This window comes from Zootoca vivipara, chromosome 15, assembly GCF_965207765.1.
Source record: "Zootoca vivipara chromosome 15, rZooViv2.hap1.1, whole genome shotgun sequence".
NCBI lineage: Eukaryota > Metazoa > Chordata > Lepidosauria > Squamata > Lacertidae > Zootoca > Zootoca vivipara.
This window is the reverse complement of record NC_142598.1, coordinates 8948836-8972114: the sequence shown is the minus strand read 5'-3', so window position 1 is coordinate 8972114 and position 23279 is coordinate 8948836. Positions and strand designations below refer to the sequence as shown.

Here is a 23279-nt window from a genome sequence, read left to right as displayed (position 1 = left end):
AACAATTGGGGTCAACCAAGAAACACATGCACATTGACAATAGAGGAGGAGGAGGATGGAACTTGCCTCCTAACAATTACTGAGGCAGTCCACGAATGCTTGATCACCCTGACATAATGGTGTCATAATGTAATGCTGAGCATAGTTTTGGAGACTATCGCCCCTTTTCCTGTAGGAGCATGGGAGGAGAGGGAGTAAAAAACAGGTAATAGCAGAAAATAGGCAACAAACCAATGTGTCCTCCTCCTTTGCTTTCAGACAAAAAAAAAAAGAATGCTGAAGAAGAGGAGACTGGGACCAGGAGAAAACCAACAAGGGACTAACAGAATGGAGGAGAAGCAACAGGCCTGAGGCTCAGGAATAACACACAGCAGTAGCAAGTAGGATCTGCTCCAAGCAAGGCAGAAAATGAACTGAGACGTCTCCAGGAAAAAAGCTGTTCATGTGATCTTTGCCTTCCAATCAATAGGGGAGATCGTAATCCACTTGGGATACTTCCTCCTATGCTCAACTGAGAATGGGTATACAATCTAACTTGCTTATTGCATTACCAAGACCCACATTACAAAATTTTAAAAATCTACTACAAATAGAGCAGAAACATGTTGCAAGGCAACATATAGAAAATTGGAAGCCTTAAAGGAAACCAATTCGATTTAATTAATTGCGCCCAGACACAGAAACGTCTATATTCCTTAAATCAGGAGGTTTTTGAGAAGGGACCACAAACCGGCTGCTTGCTATGGGAAAGGGATTTGAAAAGGGATCTATTTCCTTAGATGTCCAGAACTGCCTATGGCAACATGTTCCACAACAAAATGTAAGTACAAATCTTAAGAAAAGCTTCTATAAATTTATGTTCTGTTGGTATCTGACGTCTAAGGCTTAAGCACATCTATAGATGGGTAAGGAACATGTTGAAGAGCTGGTATGTTTTACATATTTTGGGCCTTCTAGGCAGCTTCAAAAGATGACGTGAGAAATCTAACAGGTTATGACCAAACAGTTAGTTCCATTAGTCATATTATTTGTTCATGAAAAAGGACTGGTTTTAACAAAATGTTGAAATGGTAGTCTATTCAACAACAATTGCTTTGTGTGTGTTTTATTTATGGATATTGTGTGATCTATTTTGATTTGCTATGATATCAATGCTATGTTGTTTATGCCAAAAAATATAATAACTAGAGAATTGGACCCTGTTCAGAGGCACACATCGAAAGGCCTGGAATGAAATGTGAAGCATCTTCCAACCCAAATGCTTATACGAAGTTTGCATTTCATCAGCATTATTGATCATAGCACTCCAGGTTACCTTCTTTTTCTTCTTCTTCTTTTTCTCCTTTGCAACTTGGGCAGCCTTGTGTTGTCTCACCAGCTCTGTGAGGTTGGCCACATATTCATCTGTTTGCTGAAGCAGGTAGGCTAAGCGCTTATCTTTCTTTTGATCAATTAGCTTACGGTACCCTTCTTCATCTTCAGCCTTTTAAAAAAAATGCTTTAAATTAGGAACAACAGTTATTTAAAACAAAGTGTACCAAACTGCAATCTACAGAGCTCAGCTGGGTAAAGTTTATGCCTGAAACAAACCTTGGAGCAAACCTTACCATCAACCTACGCATTCTCTCCTTCTCAATTCTCTCATTCTCCTTCTTTTGCTCACGCTCAGTATTGGCATGGTAAGTGGCCACAGCCTTTGTCAGTTTTTGAATCTTCCCTGTGACAGATCGGTGGTATTCTTTAAAATCCTTGGCATGCTGAAGAATGCTATTGAGGTACTCCTAAAAGGAAATGTAATACAAAAGGGATTAATGAATTTATACACCTGTGACAGAGCTTCTTAAGATTGTTGGCAATCTACAACTCTGATATCAGCAATCACAAAATGCCCATTATAAGTGTATTCAATTGCATCTTGAGCCCAGTGATATTCTTAGCTGTTGCAAATGTTCTGCAGGATGTTACTGCTTTCAATAATTTAGGTTTTCTTCCTCCAGCCAAAATCTCAATTTCTGCTTGTCATTTCCTTTAGTCTTATCTCCACAAAGCCAGAAGCAGCCAAACAGAATGCTCAGGTTGAGGCAACCTCCAGGGAAGCCCAATGTACACCAAGCTGCCCATAAACCCCTGATGGGAACACCGAAATTGTTTGTGAGGTAGGTTCAGTCATGTGAGAATGGTAAGACAGAGGATACTCAGTGAAACAAAAATATCTCCTCGTCAGCTACGGAGAGTGGCCAAAGGTGAACTAGGAGAGAACATGACCCTATCCTATAGCTAGTGAGATGCAGTGGAAAGTGGTTTGGGATTGGACTAGGAAGACCTGAGTTCAAATCTCTACTCCATTGTCAAACTCTCTTGGTAGCCTCAGGACATTCACTATTTCTCACCCTGTAACCCAGGCATAGGCAGACTCCGGCCCTTCAGATGTTTGGGACTACCATTCCCATTGTAGTCCCAAACATCTGGAGGGCCGGAGTTTGCCTATGCCTGCTGTAACCCACCTCACAGGGTTGTAGTGGAAATGCTACTCAACAGCCCTAAGCAAAACAGTGCAATGTATTCTTATTTAAGATTTTAATCATAGTCTTTGTTTAGGCAGATCCAATACATGATAATCTGAAAATACAGGAACTGTTTTAGTAGCTAAGAAGTTTATTTTAGAGAATGTTATAAATCTCATCCACCTCCCTCTCTGGATAAACAGGCCGGCGATATGCTAACTTTTTATGCTAAAGAAATTAAGACCTACAGCGATGGGTACCAAAGATGGTTAACGCCATATTTTCAATAGCTCTTTGAGCAGTGATGCACCTAGTTCTTCACCTCCATTGTTGTCATGCATTTTACTTCCCTTTATCTCTTCTTTTAACCCTCTTCTCTTAACCCTCTAGCCTTCTCAACATTTAGAAGTGATTTCAACCCCACCACCCACCACCTAATTTTCCTTCTCCTCATTCAAGAAATTGGTGGGGTTACTTTGTTTGCTGCATGTTAGTTACCTACAAAAATGCAGTAACTTCATGTAGGGAAAAAAAATGGAAACATTAGTAGTATAAATATTCACCCACACTGCTCTTTTTGCCACCCTCCTCTACACACCGCCATCTCACATAAAAACAGAAGAATTGCATGCCTGATGTTTTTGCCGGCGTTTCCGTTCTTGTTCGATCTTCTGCTGTTTCTCCAGCTTCTCAGTGATGCGAGCTTCCCGCAGGGACTGCCGTTTGCTACGTTTGTATGCCTTGGCGTTCAGTGCTGTTTCCAGAGCAGTATCTCTTCTCATGCATACCACAACTTCTTGACGCAGCTTTGGAACAACAATTTAAAAAGAAAAGAGTCAATTCTTATCTGAAAGTTGAGAAAGGAGGCATGTCACAAGGCATGTACCTGCCAAGTCATATCCAAAACTGCACATTACAAGAAGATATTTTGGCAATTGTCTTTTGCAGTGGCTTTTCAAAAGAAAAAGCAAAGCATTAATTGTGTTAGTGTTAAACTGAGTGAATGGAAGTGCTAAACTCAAGGAGAAACTATACAACAAGGTATTTCTAGAAATGGTCTCAAAGCCCCAGAATGGTTTAGATCTCAAATATATGTACACATTTCCTTAAAGGGATGGACAAGGCAAGGAAAATGAATCAGGAAGGTTACCTCTGGTGCCTATTCTCCAATCCATTTTATGGCAGTGATGGGCAAACTTGGCCCTCTGGCTGTTTTGGGACTACAACTCCCATCATCCCTGACCACTGGTCCTGTTAGCTAGGGATGATGGGAGTTGTAGTCCCAAAACAGCCGGAGGGCCAAGTTTGGCTATCACTATTTTAGGGGATCCTTCATTTATCAGTCTCTTTAAGCAGAGAAAATGCACACATGACCCTGCTGAAAGGCATGAGACTCATCCACATCTCCCCAACCACTAGAATTCCAAGCAAGGCAGAAGGACAAGCCATGGATAGCCACCTCAAATGATTGATAGGACTGCCTGCTGAGGACCTGAAGGGCCCCACCCTTGCCTCTTTCCACCTGGCTTGGAGAGGGGCTTGACAGGCTTCATGAGGACTGCGGCTGCTGCTTAGCACCGAGGGCTCCTCTTTTAAATTGTTTTTAATTTTTATCTGTGTTGTTTTAAATGCGACCATCTTGGCTGTGAGCCCTGGAAGACCTGCACCCTGCCTTACTGGCCCTTTCCCATCTGGCCTGGGAGAGTGGAGTGCTGACTGACTCCAGCTACAAAAGCTGAGGCTGTTGAACATATTCTTGGGCTGGAGTATTGTTTACAGGGGGTTGGGAGAACTGTCATTGATATTATTGTTGTATCTTTAGTTTTAGATCTTATGATTAATGTGGAAATTGTTTCCATTAGGTTGTGTACTTTTGATGTGTTTTATTTATTGTTTATGACTTCTGTTATGTTTGTAATTATGTAAATCTTGTCATGTTGTAAGCCGCCTTGAGCATAGTTTCAACTATGGAAAGGCGGCATACAAATAAAATGATGATGATGATGATGATATTGCTCATTATTTCTATTTTGTTATTCAAGTAACTCCACCTACTCCTTTTTCTTTCTTTCTTTTGAACAGTACAGTACTTGGATGAGCACAAGTACCCCCAAGCGCCCTTCAGGAAGAGAGTTGCCAAACACAACAGAGGAAGGATAGGTGAAGAGGACAATCCAGGGTCTCTGAAACACCTTGATTCAAAGTGAGGCCTAGTCCAGGAAAGGCTTTTGGGGGGGGGGGGAGAAGGTTAATAAATAATTATAATAATATTATAAAGAAATATAAGAATAAATTTAAAAAATGGCTGGGCTGAGTGGAAGATTATTGAGTGGGAACACTGGAGAAAAGAAGAATGGCATGGGGGAGATGCACATGGATTCAAGAAAGATATGCAGAAGACCAAACAAAATCATTTCTGGGCAAAGCAGAGTGGAGAAGGAAGACACCAGAAGGTGGAGAACTGTGTAGAAAGAGAAGGAAATGCTGAAAGGAGAACAGAAAGGGAAAGAAGAGGAGCATGGATAAAATGGGAGACAAAGAAGCAGCAAAGAAATGGAAGAAAGGAAAATAAGAGGAAAAGAATAGTAAGTGCATTTTGAAGGACTTATCTACATAGGTATGGCTATCTGGTCATTTTCTCTTCAAAAGGAAAGCCACTGAATTGCCACCTGTTTGAACTATCGTGATATATAAATATGAGGCAGACATAAAGAGAAAATTATTCCAATTTATAACACAGAGAGACATATTTGCCTAAGGCGCAAACAACTTCCGGCACTTCAAGCCAAAGAGGCAGGCCAGATGCTAAAAGGTAGTATTGGCACAAGTTAGCACCTCTTGCTTTCAAGATACATTTCTATGAATACAAAACGGCACTGGCACACCTGACAATTGATTTGGGCCTCTATTAAGAAACCATGCCCGTATCTAAAAAAAATTACTAGAAAAGCAAGTAACTGACCCTGGAAGGCCAGGAGATGGTTGTCACATTTTAAGCTTCTGATTTTATTTAAATGAAGCTACTCAATCAGAAATGCTGCCTCTTGTACGTTTCCATTAAGTTACAAAACCCTGGAGTAAAAGATGTGATTCCCATTTCCAAAATAGTCTTGAGCAACAGGAGTTCCAGCTATGGAACGCAGCCTACCTGTCGCTGGAAGTTAAGCAATCGTAGTGCTTTAAGTTCAATGGTAGCTTTGGTTCGCAGGTCACCAGCCAGTGACCCAGGAAGGTTTTCAAGTTCTTGTATCCTGTGAGCAATGCGAGCCTGCAGTCTGACACAGTAGATTAAGACAAACAATGCATTTGTTTAGGTCTCTTATCATGTCTAAACAAGAGATATCAGATACAGCAGTTATCTACCAAGGGGTCAGGAAGCTAAAAGAAAGGCAACACAGGTTCAAGATAAACCTAAACCCACCCCTCTGCAAAGGGACAAAGCTGTAACACTTGGCTTAGGTCAAACACAGGTTTGCTAATAACATTCCCCTGCTGTTCCAGCATGAGGCCACAATGAAGACCAAGACTAGAATAGCGATAACAGGCCCCCAAAAGTCACTTCACTGAATGAAGCCTTCATTAAAGTCAACCTGTTGCCCAGAAGCAGCAGTGAAACAGTTAAGATCAGGCATTCCCAAACTGTGGCCCTCCATATGTTTGGCCTACAACTCCCATGATCCCTAGCTAACAGGACCAGTGGTTGGGGAAGATGGGAATTGTAGTCCAAAACATCTGGAGAGCCGAAGTTTGGGGATGCCTGGTTACGATTGTAGTAGCTACATTTTTACCTGTACTCCCTCTCTTGAAGGATTTCAACTGGGTCAAGTCCTCTTGGTTTCTGGATTGGAGTGATACGGTTTTGCTTCTGGTGGAGTTGCACCATTGGGGCAGGTTGGGCTGGTTGTCCCGGTGACTGAGTTTGGGGAGGCATTACAGGGGATGCTGCTGGAGGTACCGCCGGAGGTGCTGGTGAAGGACGGCCTGTTGGCTGAGGAGGGATCAGTTTCTGAGGTGTGCTAGTAGGGGCTGCAGCATTTGCCATTGGTCCTATAGAAGAACGTTGGTAGGAAGGCGGCTGTTAAAGACTCCCTCGTATAAGAGCCTGATATAAGCACATGTGAATGTAAAGACTGCAGTGTTCAAGGACCGATTTCTACATTTAAACAGCTGAATAATAGTTTCATTTTGTTATAATTTAACCCAACCTTCCTGCAAGCAGCTCAAGACAGGAGCTAGTGGTGTTCTGCTCCCCTGTTCATCCTCACAGACATCTTATGAAGTAAGCTGAGAGAAAGTAAACCACTTGCCACTGTGGCTTGCTATGGCCTCCGCTGTATACATCTGCCATTCCATCCACTCATACATGAGATTGGCTCTCAACCCAGGAAATGACCTGAAATAATACCACACCCTCTTGTAGTGATTTCTATATTGAATTAAAGCTGCACCAGGAGCACTAAATGTGAACACCTATTCCACTATCTGGCCTATAATAATAAGCTGAAAACTGACAACGATTACTATTCAACCACCATTTTATTCAAGCCATTGATTAAGCTGCTGTGATGTCATGGAATGTTCACAACTTTCTAACTCTATTTGGTGTACTTGTCTAGAGAAAATGAGCCATCAGTAAGAATCTTTCCGAAGAGTAAAATATTTGCTCATCTGGTTTGGGAGAAAAACCTAAATATTGCAGGGGCTCTATGGCTGGGAGGAGTGGATCCAAAAATACTGAACATAAAGGGAAAGGGAATCTAACGATAAGCTGGCAAAACCAGCTACATGAAATCTCTGATACACTATTAACACCTTCAGCAGTTTGCACAGCAGCTTCTCCTACCAGCACCAAAACATACCCCCAAACCGCCACCTTGTTCCGATGGCCTCAGGCGGCTAGTGTCCATTTCCCCCCTCAAAACGGTATGTTACAAAAGGGAGTTTGGATCCTGCTGAGGCAAGTCCCAGAGGTCTTTTTAAGTGAGAAAAGCAACTATTTTGCTAAACACCAGTTCAGAACAAAAAGAAAGGGTCTGAATATGTTGCGGTTTTCAGGAGTTGATCTTATCCTACTTGAAGATGACTCCATTTGTCAGGCAGAAGTTCCCTCTTTTTTGCCAATGAATATTTATTTATTTTTTAACAAATCAGTGCCAAATTACCTCAAATTTAATACAATAATCCCCAGAAGTTGACTTTCCAATGTGACCTGGAGTTTCTAATGGTACTCATACCTTCCAATGGTGGAAGTTATAGAATTTCTGGATTTGAAACATCAAGATGGCTGAGGAGTTCTGTATTCTTTTTATACATGGATGGCAGAATCAAGCAAGTCAAAAGTTATCCTATTGAAAGTTTTTAAATCCCATTATTTGAAACCCACTTTGTGGTTACTCAAAGCATTTGTCTTCAACTATTCGAGCAGGACCCAAAGATGGATTACAACAGCTTGTCCTAAAGTGGGTCACCATTGGCACCACAACAGTCGGGAGGGTGAGAAGAGGAGCTGGGATGAGGTATCAGACAGAGATGTCATAACAATAAACTTAATAATAATTCATGCACAAAAAATTAGAACTGTAATTCAGTGGCAGTTTTCAAACGTCTGAAATGATATTTTAATATTTCTGAACACATATCTTACAAATTATCACTTTCAGCTCAGAAAAAAATGGCCAAATTGGTATCACTGAAACAATGTGATATGGCATGGATTACTGGTATATAGGGGTAGCCATAATAGTTTAATGTAACAAAACTCAACAAAAAGTACAGTTGCATCCTTCAAGTTTTTATAGGATTTTGCTGTTCATGCAAAATGTATTTCAATATACAACTTAAACAAAAAGCCAAGCTTCAATTAATCCTGCCCTCATAAAGGACTTACCTTCAGGCCAGGGCTTTGGGGGTCCACCAGGGGGCTGCCCGGGCATTCCTGGAGGAACTCCTGAGGGTCCAGGAGGGGGCATGTTAGGCCCTCCCATACCTGTGCATACATTGGACAGACACATACACACAGAGTAAGGTTTTTCTTCCTCCACCGTTTGTATCACTCCTTAAATGGGAGAGGGAGAAGGAGGTGTGGCTCTAGCAGAAGTGGGTTACTCTGTGGCCAATCACCCCAGAATAATACACTTAAGCTTATACGTACCATGAGGTCTGTTGTAGTTCGGAGGTGTTGGTCCAGGTGCAGGCCCTGGTCCTTGCACTGGTCCTGTTCCAGATACAGAAGGTGGAGGTAGAGTTGGCATTTGCTGCTGCATTCCAGGCATTGGCCTTTTTCCCTGCACGGCCATGTGAAGATGGTCAGGTAAAGGCTGGCCTCTGGCAAGCATCTTGTAGGCCATTATCTGAGCCCTCAGTTGATGCAGCTGATTCTGGTTAAAAGGAGTTGGGCCACGATTCTGCTGCCCTAGCGCTTGGGGGTCAGTACCATCTAATGGGACTCCTCCAGGACCAGAGGGTATCTGGGGGCCAGAAGAAGGACCATTAGCTGGAACTGGACTCGATGCATGTTCAGAACCACCAAGGGGAGAAGGGTAACCTAGAGAGAAGAGTGCGCAGAGGGGGAGAGATCAATCTGCTGCAATCAAGCTTTAAATACAATTATATTTTAAACATGCTTTTGCATTTTACAGATACTACATTTATCTATTTTAAATAGCCATTTAAAACGAGATTTATTCAAAATATTTCTTACCCACACTTCACCATGAGGTTCCAAGGTGGGATACAACAATATAATATACAGCTGTTTTTATTTAAAAACACACACCATAATAATGCCAATATTTGCTAGGAATAAAGAGCATAAATGTTTCAAATGTATGCTGAAAGTCTACAGAGGCAGTTCTCAGTCAGATCAGCAACAGAAAGCAGCTGCTGTGCTGTTACTGCCTGCTACATCTGCCCAGTTGTAAAAGCAGCAACTTATCCAGTACCACCACAATTGAAACTCTTTTTCTTGCTTAAAAACAATCTCAAATTATTTAATTTATATCAAGAATACAGAGTTAATCTGCAATCTGAGCCACATTAATCCTAAAGAAAGCAATACCTTGAGAATGCTGATCCATTGGACTAGGAGGAGGTCCCATTCCTGTGTGCCCACCAGCCCTCATTCCCATGCCCTTCATTTGGCTGTAACGAGGATCCTCAGATATTCCCTTCTCATGCATGGAATCCATTGGCTGCAACAATATAAAACCGAATATCCATTTAAATAGCTATTTCATTGGAACAGTTTCTAAGTGTGCACTATATGAAACCAATGGGATGTGCAAACCAATTTACTGATTACTGCTACTACACACATTTCACTGAACATTAAAGTTCCGTTTCTAAACACCTGTCGGTTAAGGTACTCTTGCAGTGTGTGTGACTTAGGTAATAAGCATGCCCATCAACCAACACTGCTAAGTTTCTACCTTCTTTCAAAAATGTACAAGATGGCCAAATTTTAAAAGATGTATGGACATTTCACACAGCAAGATAGCAATGAAACACTTTTCAGAATGGAAGAATTGCCTGAAACATTGGGAGTTAACACAATCTGGAAAAAGGAAAGTCTCAGTACCATGTAGAAACAGTCACCTGAAGCCCCAGGATGTGGTTAAAACCAGAGAACTAAAATATTAAATTTCTAAAGAATGGACCTGCAAGGGGAAGGTTTCTACTTCTTATGCTGAAACGTAAGACTGAGAAGAGATGTGCTACATTTTATTGGGGAGGGGGCATTGAAAGAAGGAAGATTGCAACAAAGATCACTTGTTTTCCCACACCAGGAGAGCACAGCAGTGCCATTATATATACACAAAGACAAAGCAACGTTGTGGTTTATTACCTTATGCATCTGATGCATGTTGTCCTGAGAATAACCTCCAGGCCCTTGTGGTTGTATAGGGTGTCCTGCTGATGGTGGCCCGGGGCTGGGGCCCATCATGCTATGTGCAGAACCTGGAGACGGTCCAGGGCTGGGGCCCAGCATAGCACCAGGAGAAGGTCCAGGCCCAGGAGAAGGCCCAGGACGAGGCGTTCCTCCCATTGGAGGATCAGGAGTAGACATTTTCAACAATGTTGTTCAAGATGGTATCCTAGGGCAAGATAATTCATTATTAGTGAGAAACAAAGCCCCCAAACCATTTGTGTTTCATTGTCAGAGGAAAAATACATAATCAGGGGTTCACAGCACAGCACAGCACAGCACAGCACATAGTTTCCAGGTGCTGCTCTGGAAACATCACCATTTGTGCTTAGGAAAAAGTAAAAAATGAGAATAACCGGAGTGCCTTTGGATTATGTAGTATGACTGGGACTTGCTTCCACTCCACCCATGGATCAGGGCCTTTATGCTCGCAGGAAATATTGCAACCAGGTTAATGTGATGCAGATAAACACGCTTTATTTCCTGGTGTACGTGTATTTGGTTCCAAAGCCCCCCTTCCATTTCTTCCAGCATAGCCTGTTCAGAAGCCTCTGACCTGTCACTAGTTCATGGACAGCCCTTCCATGTTATTCACAGAAGCAAGCTGAGTTATCTGCATCTCCCTGGCTGAGTAAAGATGTGTGGCGTTTTCTCCCCGCCTTCCCCATAGTCTTTGTCAGTAGCGTTTTCAGCCAGCTGTACCTCTTGCCCCATTTGCCTCCCTGCCACTCCCCAGTTGAATCACAGCTCACCAGCTGACATAATTCCTAGGAGCTACTGGCTAAAGGCAAGCCCTGCCCACACAGTGCCACAAGTCCTTTCTTCAAATTTCCCAAACCCTACACAGCAGCATCCCACTATTAAAGCTATTGTACAAAACACCAGCTGGCTTTTGCTTCTTCTGTTTCCTAAAAAAAGATACAATCTGATACCATTCAATTGATATTGTTACATCAGAGCAAAGGATAACACCAGCTCCTGGCTAGAATCCACTTCCTTCTCTCATCACCCAGCACTAGAAAACAGGGCCAGTCACCTCAGGATATGCCAACATTTCTCAGTCCCTCCTTTTTGTCATTAAATCTACAGGACAGACACCAACAGAGGGTTACTATGGCTGTTGTGTCCCAAGCCCTCCAGGACTTTAGATGAGAGTCAGGAAGTGTTTGTACAGACACAGACAGCTGACGTCTGCCTTAGGGATCCCACATTCTCCAGCAAAGCCTAGACAGATTTGCAATACACCATGAAAAAGTACCAGATCCTGCTCTTGAGACAAGGATTTGGGGTTTGCGTGCAGAGAACTTGAATCTGTTCCTTTACCATATCAACTGGCCAGGGTCCATCTGTGTCCTATAAACTTCCAGGTACTGCTATTGTGTCAACACACACTAGTATTTGCAGTCTCTCTCTGCCCAAAGGGTATACAACTCAGGTACGTTTATTTTATCTTGTGTATATGGCAAGTGGCTACTGAGTCCTAAGTCACATTTGCACCATATACTAAAAGTGCTATGATACGACTTTAAACAATCAAGTTGAAGTGCCCACCTGAGGAACAAGAACCACAGGAGTAAATGGATACACATGAGTAAGCTACTCAACACGAGTGGACAAAATCCTCAGGCAACCTGGAAGATCTTTAGCTCCAAGCACAAGGTGCTAGACCAGGCATCCCCAAACTGCGGCCCTCCAGATGTTTTGGCCTACAACTCCCATGATCCCTAGCTAACAGGACCAGTGGTTGGGAAAGTTGGGAATTGTAGTCCAAAACATCTGGAGGGCCGGAGTTTGGGGATGCCTGTGCTAGACCAATGTATTAGCATCAACTGTTTTTAAAAAAATATTTATATTTTTAGATTTTTTAAAAAAATAACACTGAGATACATCATTATCACAAGACCAATATAGGTGGAGAACCATCTTGGTGTGCATCACCAAGACCTGGGCGGAGAAGCTAGATGGGCCAGATTTTATTCAGCTGAGCCTGTCTGGGTACTCGGTGCAATATCAATCCATTCTGGTAGGGAAGGTGTTGCTATAGTCCAGGCATCCCCAAACTGTGGCCCTCCAGATGTTTTGGCCTACGACTCCCATGAAATGCTGATAAGTAACACAAAATATACCCCCCCCCAAAAAAACCTGAAATGTATTTTGTTGAAGTCTCTCATTTTTAAAAAACATCTGAAATATACATGATTTTTTAATCTTTAAGTTCACCTACCTGTGAAATTCAGGTTGCTTGTTAACTCATAGCAGTTGTCCACCGTGGCAATGAGCAATTTCTTTGAATTGTCAGTATCTATTTCAATGCTGTTGAAAAAAACCACAACTGCACTTACTTTTCTGTTTAAAATATATACACACTAGCATTTCAAGGATGCCATCCGCCTACCAAAAAATCAACACAGCAACCTGATATATAAATGTTATAAATAGGTAAGCCTTTCTAGGATCGTGCCAAACACTAAGAATTGCTGCGTACCAATATAGGCAAATCACACATTTGAATACTTGCACAAAAGCACCCCCCAAAACACACACACCATTTGTGATATATTTTGCAACATTAGGCACTCTAATAAATTTCATTAATTAATTTATTTAGCAAATGTGTATTATTATTTCTTACATTGCCCTGTGGTCTCTGATGAAGAGAGGTCTTAAATTGAAATAAATGATGCACATTAATGTGCATGCACCTGAAAATAGTTAATTTAATATTATTGTGGTGGTTTCTGTTGCTGCGCCAGCAGCTGAAAAACATTTATTAAGGTACCGGTAATCCCAAGTAAAATCCTACTTAAGGGATCCAATATCACACATTAAATCCACTTATCCCTTCATTATCTTCAGTTCTCATTTAGGAAGGCATACAAAGTTAACCAAGTTAACACAAGGGATGTGGTAAGGGTATTTTTTATGCATATGGCTCCCTGAAAACACATAAGATAAAAGGGAATACTTAAAATGCTGGAACAATGCTGGTTCTCATAAATCGCACTCATCTGATTGTTCTTGGTGTGGCTAACCTGTTGTACTCCAGATGTTGTTGGACTACAACTCCCATCATCCACAGTCAGCATAGACCAGGCATGGCCAAACTTGGCCCTCCAGATGGTTTGGGACTACAACTCCCATAATCCCTAGCTAACAGGATCAGTAGTCAGGGATGATGGGAATTGTAGTCCCAAAACATCTGGAGGGTGAAGTTTGGCCATGCCTGGCATAGACAATGGTGAAGGATAATGTTGCAGTTCAGCAGCATCTGAATGGTTAAAGGTTAGCCACCCTTCCTTTAAAATCTCTTCGTAGGATTTTAAAAAATATGTACATTGCATTAGTTGCCGGAGATGATGATTAATGGGGTCAGGACATGTGTGGAGGCAGAATTTGTTTTCCTCCCACAGTGGTTCAGAAGAAAATTGTTATTCTGAAGCTAGTGTTTGCTAAGGAGAAAAGCTAGCCAGGGATATAAAAAAAAGCCTGTAAGGATGCCAAACTCTACAAGCATGAGGGGAACCACAGGTGATGGAAAGTCACAGCCCCAGTGACAAAATATCAAGGTAAACATTTAAACAGACAGGTGAAAAACATCTGTGAGAACAGTGTTCAAAATTTATCAGGCGTGTTTTGCTACTGGCGTGGGTTCAACTGCAACTACATGGAGATTTATCGATGTTAGGATGGCAACAACTTCTGCCTTAGTTCACAGTTAATACAATTTCCACTGTGTGTGATTCTTCTTCTTGCATACTGGGACAAGTGAATTGCTGTAACAGTCAAGCAATGTAGTTGAGATCATAGAATCGTAGGACTGGAAGGTACCCGAGAGTAATCTAGTCCAACCCCCGGCAAATTGACATTCTGCTGTGGTGACCGTAACCTACATTTAAGGTGCCATTTGGCACCTAGCTTATAAATCTGAGTTTCTAACACTGCGTGAGAAGGAGGTACATACTACAATCTTCAAATATCTGAAGGGGTGTCATAAGGATAATGGAGCAAACTTGTTTTCTATTGCTCCAGAAGGTAGGAACCAACGGATTCAAATGACAGGAAAGGAAACTCCAACTAAACATTATGGATAATTTTCTGATAAGAGCTGTTTTGACAGTGGAACAGACTACCTTGGAAGGTGGTGACCTCTCCTCCATCAGAGGTTTTTAAACAGATGTTGGGTTGCCATCTGCCAATGATTCTTTAGCTGTGATTCCTGCACAGGAAGGGTTGAGCTAAATTGACCCTTGGGATCCTCTTCCAACTCTATGATTTAACTGATGTGAAGAGAGAACGATCCCTTAAACCAGTTAATGGATTTCAGACAGGCAACCATATTATGCACTCGCACTTCCCAGTCTCATGAATAAATCACTACTACCATTGACGTTTATCACTTCTAAAGGTAACACGGTCACTGATGCTAACACTAATAAGGAATTACTTTTAACCAGGAGTTGAAGCTCATAAGCACTCCTAGTTAGTTGTTGTTTTTGTTTAGTCGTTTAGTCGTGTCCGACTCTTCGTGACCCCATGGACCAGAGCACGCCAGGCACTCCTGTCTTCCACTGCCTCCCGCAGTTTGGTCAGACACATGTTGGTAGCTTCGAGAACACTGTCCAACCATCTCATCCTCTGTCGTCCCCTTCTCCTAGTGCCCTCACTCTTTCCCAACATCAGGGTCTTCTCCAGGGAGTCTTCTCTTCTCATGAGGTGGCCAAAGTATTGGAGCCTCAGCTTCACGACCTGTCCTTCCAGTGAGCACTCAGGGCTGATTTCCTTCAGAATGGATAGGTTTGATCTTCTTGCAGTCCATGGGACTCTCAAGAGCACCATAATTCAAAAGCATCAATTCTTCAGCGATCAGCCTTCTTTATGGTCCAGCCCTCACTTCCATACATCACTACTGGGAAGTCTGTTCATAAACCGAAGCGTTCATAAACTGAAGCGAACTTTCCCATTGAAAATAAAGGAAAATGCGATTAATCCGTTCCAGACGGGTCCGTGGAGTACTCAACCTGAAGCGTACTTAACCCGAAGCATGAGTGTAATTGGTTCCGGAAGTCTGTTCATAAACTGAAGCAAACTTTCCCATTGAAACTGAATTAATCCGAGGTTCCGGTTTCCGCCGGCAGGAATGGCGGACCTGTTTTCCATCCCTCTGACCTTCGTAAGGAACTTGGCGGTTGCTAGGGGAGTAAATGGCAACCCCCTACCCTCTCCGGGGGTTACGGAGAGGGGCCGCTGGCCCGCGATGCCCCCAGACCCACTCCGACTGTTTATGGAGTGGGGGGAGCTTGGGCTGAAAAGCACTTACGAGGGCCAGGACTCCCGGACGCTAATCTGCATGGCGGGGATTTCCATGGTTAAAGAAGATAATTAGGCTTAAATCTATGGACATACTTCAGAAGGAGGGGAAGAAGCGCTGTTTACTGCTGAGAAATTTATGCTGCTGAGGGAGAGGAGTCAAAGGCTGTATATCATCTGGAAGAAGGATTGATGGGGACGGAGCGATAAGGGAATTGAGTTTTTTTTATTTTTCTTCATGAGTTACTTCGTACCTTCCCAGACGCGATGTCCTGGCTTGTTTGGAGTGAAAGAGAAGCAAAAGACTGTGTGAGTTGAACTTTATAAACTGTTGTTACTGAGCATATTTTTTAAAGATGTGGAGTTGCCGATGAGAAAAGCCCCCCCCCCTAGTCGGACGGAAGGAGTCCTGGACGCGTTCGGAGGATTTATGAGCTGTGACGCACTTTGAATTGGAGCAGCGACCTGAAGCTAAGTTCAGCTATAGGGCAAGGAGATCCATTAATTTACCAAGAGTTTATGGTTTGATGTTTGGGTCTTCTGCCTGGAAAAGCTGTAAATTTTATAAAGATCGTTAATCTTCATGGCTATGAGAGAAAACGAAAGTGATTTGAGCTTTTTAAGATGGCGCTGCTTCGAAGCAACAGGGAGCTCCAGACTAAGAAGATTTATGGGGAGGCTGGACTGATTAACCCACACAGGAGAAAGAACATTTGTGAAACCTTGTTTGATATTTATCTCAGCAGCTGGGAAACAATCGGTTGAAAGTGGAAAACATCTATGTGACTGTAAGGGGAAGATCTGGATTATTATGAACTTGGAGGACGATTTGAACTTTAGAAAAAAGACGGCAGTGGACGGTTGCGAGGAATCCCCAATTTCTTGAAGCATGGGAACCCAAATAAAAAATTCTCTAGACGATTTGGCATAACATTCGGTTTGATTGATATATATATGTGTATAATTTGAAATAATGAATGTGATATAATTGGTTTTAATTGGAAAATTAATAAAAATATATTTAAAAAAGAAAAAGAAACTGAATTAATCCGTTCCAGATGGGTCCGCGGCGTTCGTAAACCGAAAATTCGTAAACCAAGGTGTTCATAAACTGAGGTTCCACTGTACGGACCTTTGTTGGCTAGGTGATGTCTCTGCTTTTTAAGATGCTGTCTAGGTTTGTCATTGCTTTTCTCCCAAGAAGCAGGTGTCTTTTAATTTCGTGACTGCTGTCACCATCTGCAGTGAGCATGGAACTCAAGATATATAAGGTAATCATCAAATAGCTACTTAAACCTAGGTTACAGTCGTCACAATGGAATGTCTAGGTGTCTCTTTTTGCGGTGGAGTTTCTTCTTATTCGTTTCATTTCTAGACCACTTTATATTTTAAAGAGAGATAAAAAATCTCAAAACAGTTTACAACACATTAAAACAAGCCCATTGCCATAAAATGTGCTCCCCACTCCTACACCCCACTCCTACACTACACTATGCATAAGTGTAATAAGAGTAATGCTTCTGTTACGGTACAGTTTTGAAAAGGAAGACATAAACATATTCACTTGTATCAAAGGAGGCCTAAATTCAAATATTTATTTATCAAATAATTTATATTCTGCCTCTCAGCCTCATATGAGCCCCCAAGGCAGCTCAAAATTGCATGTTAAAACAATAATACAGCATTAAAATATAAATAAAATAAACAAGAGAACTAAATGCCAGAATCAAATCAATTTCAGTTCTCAAAATTTGCCAGCCGCATTTTGCGACTGGTGTGTGAATCCAATTACGACCACATGGAGATGCCTGGATGGCGACTGGCATCTCCATCTGACTGGCTTCTCTAGCTTTCTTAAGCAGGTAAGCAGAAGAGCTTATTCATTGCATTTACATCCCACCTTTTTCTCCAGGTAGTATGGTTCATCCCCTCCTCAGTTAATCCCTACAATGACCCTTTGAGGTAGGTTTAGAGGCTGTAACTGGCCTAAAATCACCCAGTAAAGTTTCATGACTGAGTGGGGATTTGGTCCTGGTCCGACACTCTAGCAGCCACTAAACCCACTGGCTTCCTTGAGTACTTCTCTTATGGGTCAGCTATATAAATTCAGTAGGTAAATAAATATGGGGAAAGCAAAATGTCACTTAGAGAAGGATCTGAAATATTTTCCTTGAAGCTTGAATTTGTTCTGGACTGTTTTATTTGATGTTTTAATATGTTGTAAGCTGCTTTGATATTTTTTCCCCTTAAAAACAAATACTGTAATAAGAAACTCCACGGCAAAAAGGGTGCCTAGACATTTCATTGTGGCAGCTGTAGGTTTAAGGTGCCATTTGAGGATTAGCTTATATATCTGAGTTTCTAACACTGCTGACTATCATTCTTCCAAATGTGCCAAGCAGTGTTCAAAATTAGCCAGGCACCAGGTGCATTTTGCACCTGGCTTTCAACCACTTGTGACCAAGTGAAGAAGCCTGGGCATCAGGATTGTGCCTGGCATCTCTACCATCAGGAGCTGCATTCCCGGGGATCACTGGATCTGGACTATTTTCACACACTAATACCCCACCCTGTAAAATTCTCTGTTATATTTTATCTGCACAATTGGATTGGATTTCTGGAACCAAAATGCTTTTTGTGCAGCCTGAACAGGAGCAGTCACCACTAAGAAAAAGAAGTAGAAATAGGCCAATATATATGTGGACTGTCCCTGGATCAAGTAACCTAGCTCTAGGTTGTCATCTGAACTAGCCAGATGTTTAACTGAAAACTAAGCACAGCTAGTCCATCATTTTAATAATAATAATAATAATAATAATAATAATAATAATTTTATTATTTACACCTTGCCCATCTGGCTGGGTTTCCCCAGCCAGTCTGGGCGGCTCCCAACAGAACACTAAAAACAGAATAAAACTTCAAACATTAAAAACTTCCCTAAACAGGGCTGCCTTCAGATGTCTTCTAAAAGTCAGATAGTTATTTCCTTGACATCTGATGGGAGGGTGTTCCACAAGGCGGGCACCACTACCAAGAAGGCCCTATGCCTGGTTCCCTGTAACCTCACTTCTCACAGTGAGGAAACCACCATAAGGCCCCCGGAGCTGGACCTCAGTGTCCCGGTTGAATGATGGTGGAGACGCTCCTTCAGGTATATTGGGTGGGCTGAGGCCGTTTAGGGCTTTAAAGGTCAGCACCAACACTTTGAATTGTTGTCAGCACCAACACTTTGACTGGTGTTATGTGGTCTCGGCGGCCACTCCCAGTCACCAGTCTTGCTGCTGCATTCTGGATTAATTGTAGTTTCCGGGTCATCTTCAAAGGCAGCCCCACGTAGAGTGCATTGCAGTAGTCCAAGTGGCAGATAATCAGAGCATGCATCACTCTGGGGAGACAGTCTGTGGGCAGGTAGGGTTTCAGTCAGTGTGCCAGATGAGCTGGTAGACAGCTGCCCTGGACACAGAATTGACTGCACCTGCATGGAGAGCTGTGAGTCCAAAATGACTCCCAGGCTGCATACTTTAAAACTGTCTTGCCCAAAAATGCCAACTATACATTCTGTTTTAGTGACTGTAAACTTGGTTTAAGGAGCCATTAGGCACCTAGCTTATATATCTGAATTTCTAACACTGGAGCCACGTACATGTGACATCTGTTTTGCAGTTTATACAATGGCCTCCTTCACACCTAATGCTAAACCACAGTTTTAGGTTACAAGGATGGGGTGAACCAAGCCTAGGGCTTGCTTACTAACCCCTCCTCCAGCACAACTGCAAGATTGGAAGCTTCCATGGTATAGCATTACATATGAACTACAAACTGTAGTTAATGTCAACTACGGCTAGTAAAAACAAGCAGCTTGATAAATCATGGTTTGACGTTGGCTTGTTTCATCTAAGCACAGCTAAGACCAGGGGTCCCCAAACTACGGCCCGGGGGCCGGCTGCGGCCCAATTGGCCTGCCAATCCGGCCCGCGACGACCCCCGCCGCCCGCTCTTACGGCGCGCAGCGCGGCAGCGCTCTTCCGAGTCGGGAAAAAAGCGCCGAAAATCCTTTGTGCGCATGTGTATGGGCCTCTCCCGACCCGGAAGAGGTCATTTCTGGTGCACTTCCGGGTCGGCCCATACGCATGCGCACAACGGATTTTCGGCGCTTTTTCCACCCTGGAAGCGCGCCGCCGCGCCAGTAATCGCCCGTGCGCATGCGCACGGGCGCGCACTCCCCCGCCCGCCGGCCCGCACAGGCGCGCGCTCCCCCGTCCTCCGGCCCGCCGCGCGATCGGCGCGGTGGGAACTGGCCCAAACGCCAGTAAGTCTGGGAACCCCTGGTTAAGACGAACTACAATATTTCTGGGTTTGGATGTCACAAGCTAGTTAGTCCAAAATGAGAGCAAATGCTTTTAGTGCCTCTTCACAGCTGCACTGGAGCAGGGAAACAAACACAAGGCTCGCTCCTCATAAAGCTAAACGAATGAATCAGTTCTATGGATTAATGCATTCAGTATTATTATGTATTATTTCTGAGCCCCAATTATCTCAGCCAGGCAAATATTTCAATTTTCTGCTGAATTCTGCCAAAAAAGAGGAGTGAAAGAGTGGGTTGGGCTGTTGACAAAGAAAACATTTCAAAAAGGTAATGGGTAACTGTGACCCTTGGGTAAAGTGGCAAGGAGATACACTGAAGGAGCAAAGGAAATGGTGTGGGTGGGTCGGTGAATGGCACAAGCAATAAGAGAAATGCAATTTCCCCAACTAAAGCAGGGTGGGAAAGAGCAGTGAGCATGTGGGAGAGGCTGAAAGGAAAAGGGCACTGTCTGTGAGGAGAGTATGGAGTAATGGGAAGAATGCTCATAGTTCAGAAGGGGAGTGCATCTGTGAAGAGAGAAGGATGTGGGGCTCAATTTCCCAGGTTCCTTGAGAAAATGCTGGATGTGTCAATGGCTGGCTCCAGAAGGTGGCCAGACTAAGCAAATGCTGTAGCTCAGTAAGGGGCCTATCATACCTATTATGCTGTCGTCAAAAGAAGAACACAAACTTCCCTTTTGCTCCACTGTGCAGTGGAAAATAGCCTAGCTTACTGGTCCCCTGCACATAACAAGGGTAAAGAAGGGCATTCTCATGACATGCTGGAGTGAAAGCAGCACCAGTCCGTCATAATCAAAGTGCAAGACAGAGAAAGTGACAGAGAAAGTGACAAATTCACACACTGTATAAACATACTGAGTACCGGTACTTTGCAATTTGCAATGGACTCTGGAATGGAGAACTTACTCTGAGCAGCACTTCTAGGAATATTAAAGCAGAATAAGGGAGGCTCATGCAATTTCTTTCTTTCTTTTTTAAATGAAGTTTTCCACAATAAAATAAGACAATAGCTTAAAAAAAACCAAGAATAATAAAAAGAACAGGAAGATACCTCTAAGAACCCCCACAGAGAGACTCCACTGCCTTGATGACATTCCTATTTTATTCAAGGCTTCCAGAAAAACCAAGGGACAGAGGGGACTGGAGGAGAGTAAACAAGGGGCAAGCAAGCTGTGAAGGGAGAAGAATAAAAGAAGAGGAATATGCAAAGATGTGAAAAGAAATAGGAGAACAGGACAGAAAGAGCCTCCATCCCTAGCTGGTTATACAAGCCTGGAGGTGGGTCACCCATTTATTTAACAAATTTATTTACCAAGATTCAGGGCAGCTTACATAAAAAAATCAGTAACAATACTAAATATCTTGTACAATACCTTCAAAAATTGTGGGAAAAACATGTGGGAAAATACTGCTATTGTACAAGAAACTACAGTACAAGGAATAATGATGGAGTAGTGGCATTAGGGGTAGCTGGAGAAAAGGTCATGTTGGAGGGATGCATCTGTCAGTCCTTGGGAATAAGGAAGTGTGTGAGGGAGATAGCTAGAGGCATACTATAGTGCACAACAGGGTCGGGGAAGAGTCCTGTAAGATCTCTAAGCAGCAAAACTAAAATTCTCATGTTCCTCTTATCCTTGTTATGTTTAAGGGTATATGCATGCAGGTCCTTTTAACAGTTAAAGCATAAATGAAATGTGTGTCAAGCAATCCTGAATATGCGCGTTTGTTTAAGAGCTGGATCAGAGCAAGGCACATTAGTCCAACACAATTCACAGCAATCCCAGCAACCAGTTGATACTAGGTGATCCATTAGAAATTGGCTATTCTTCTACTCTGAATAAACAGTGATGCTACAGAGACCTGCTGATGGTAAGTGGAGGAGCAAGTGATCGGCCTTCTCAGTGGCTGCTCAGACTTTGGAACTCCCTCTCTAGGGAAGTTAGACTGGCTCCCTTCTTGCTGTACTTTTGCAAGCAGGTGAAGACTTTCTTGTTCCAACAGGCTTTCTGGAACGGACTGCTTTTAATGAAAGGGATGGTGCTGTGATGCTTTTATTGTAATTATCTGTATTGTTTTTAATAGATCATATATCGAGAGAGAGCTTTATAGATATAGTTTTAATTCTATTACTGTTTAATTGTTTTTTAATTATTAGGATCCTGCATTGTAGGTGGGTGGACTAGACGACCCTCAGGGTCCCTTCCAACTCTAAAATTCTATGGTTCTATTGTCCCCCCCCCCTATGTTTTTAGTTGTTCCTACCGGTATTTTATCTGTAAGCTGCCTTGAGTTACTGTCAGGGAAAAAGGCAGGGTACAAATAAATAACAACAAGAAGAGTAAGTACTGTGTCTTAAAGCAGGAGGCACTGGATTACAGAAGTCGAAGCAAGAATGGCAAGTGAAGGTGCTGGGCTGGTGGGTGCAGGAGGGTTAGTGGGGAATAATACAAGGCTGGTGGTGGCCAATATTAGGCCCATTAGAACTGGTTTTTGGTTGTGTATGGGTGGCTTTAATACCATATCGACATAATCGAATTTTTATTCTCATAGAGGCTGCTACATAGTACAATATAAATCATACCTATCAACTATTATTCTGAAATGTCAACGTAACACTTAAATGTTGCTAATACTGTAGCTGGGGGGGGGGGAGGACTGACCGTCAATGTATTCACAATACCACAATACAGTACATTATTTATTCCAAACCGGTTGCAAATCCATCCACATGCATTTCTCTTGCTGGGGACGCAGATTTTTAACAGTTACCTATTACAGCTCTGGGGAAGTCGATGGGTTTAGGCGGGTCAAGAGCGGACAAAATGTAGGTGTGATAGAACATGGATAAGAAGTGAATGAATGAATGAATTGATTGATTTAAAAACCTGGATGGCTGGAAACTGGCCCACACCCTCATCCTGAATGATTTTTTATTAAAAGGACATTAACTATATCTATGAAACGACACGCCAAAATCGATGTTGAGACTGGGGTGCGAAATGCTGGGAGGGGGTCCTTTCGGGTGGGGGGAACATGAAGAAAGGAAGGATGCTGTGGGTGGGGGTGTCCGAGGAGGCGGGGACGCGGCGCACGCCTTTATCCGCTTACCCTCAATTCCGCCGACCCCCCCACCCCCACCCGCGCGGCAGGTGAGGCGAAATAACGGCGCACCCCCCCCC

General features: G+C 42.9%; 1 protein-coding gene across 16 annotated transcripts in view; it reads right to left on the bottom strand.

Annotated features, from left to right (window-relative positions):
- The window catches only part of SMARCA4 (SWI/SNF related BAF chromatin remodeling complex subunit ATPase 4), a 63416-nt gene that overhangs the window by 39435 nt on the left and 702 nt on the right, over positions 1-23279 (bottom strand). For 10 of the 16 annotated variants that reach the window (XR_015947229.1, XR_015947228.1, XM_060269026.2 and 7 more), the window contains exons 2-11: positions 12653-12741; positions 10348-10597; positions 9562-9694; positions 8656-9048; positions 8392-8559; positions 6293-6551; positions 5653-5779; positions 3137-3310; positions 1608-1781; positions 1316-1483 (exon numbers count right to left, since the gene is read on the bottom strand). Coding sequence is in view for 14 of the 16 variants with exons in the window: in XM_060269026.2 (XP_060125009.1) it covers positions 1316-1483; positions 1608-1781; positions 3137-3310; positions 5653-5779; positions 6293-6551; positions 8392-8559; positions 8656-9048; positions 9562-9694; positions 10348-10569 (1818 nt within the window). In the remaining 2 variants the exon portion in view is untranslated. The remainder of the gene's footprint in view (positions 1-1315; positions 1484-1607; positions 1782-3136; positions 3311-5652; positions 5780-6292; positions 6552-8391; positions 8560-8655; positions 9049-9561; positions 9695-10347; positions 10598-12652; positions 12742-23279) is intronic. The other 6 variants (XM_035140587.3, XM_035140590.3, XM_035140591.3 and 3 more) reach the window with 1 other exon arrangement.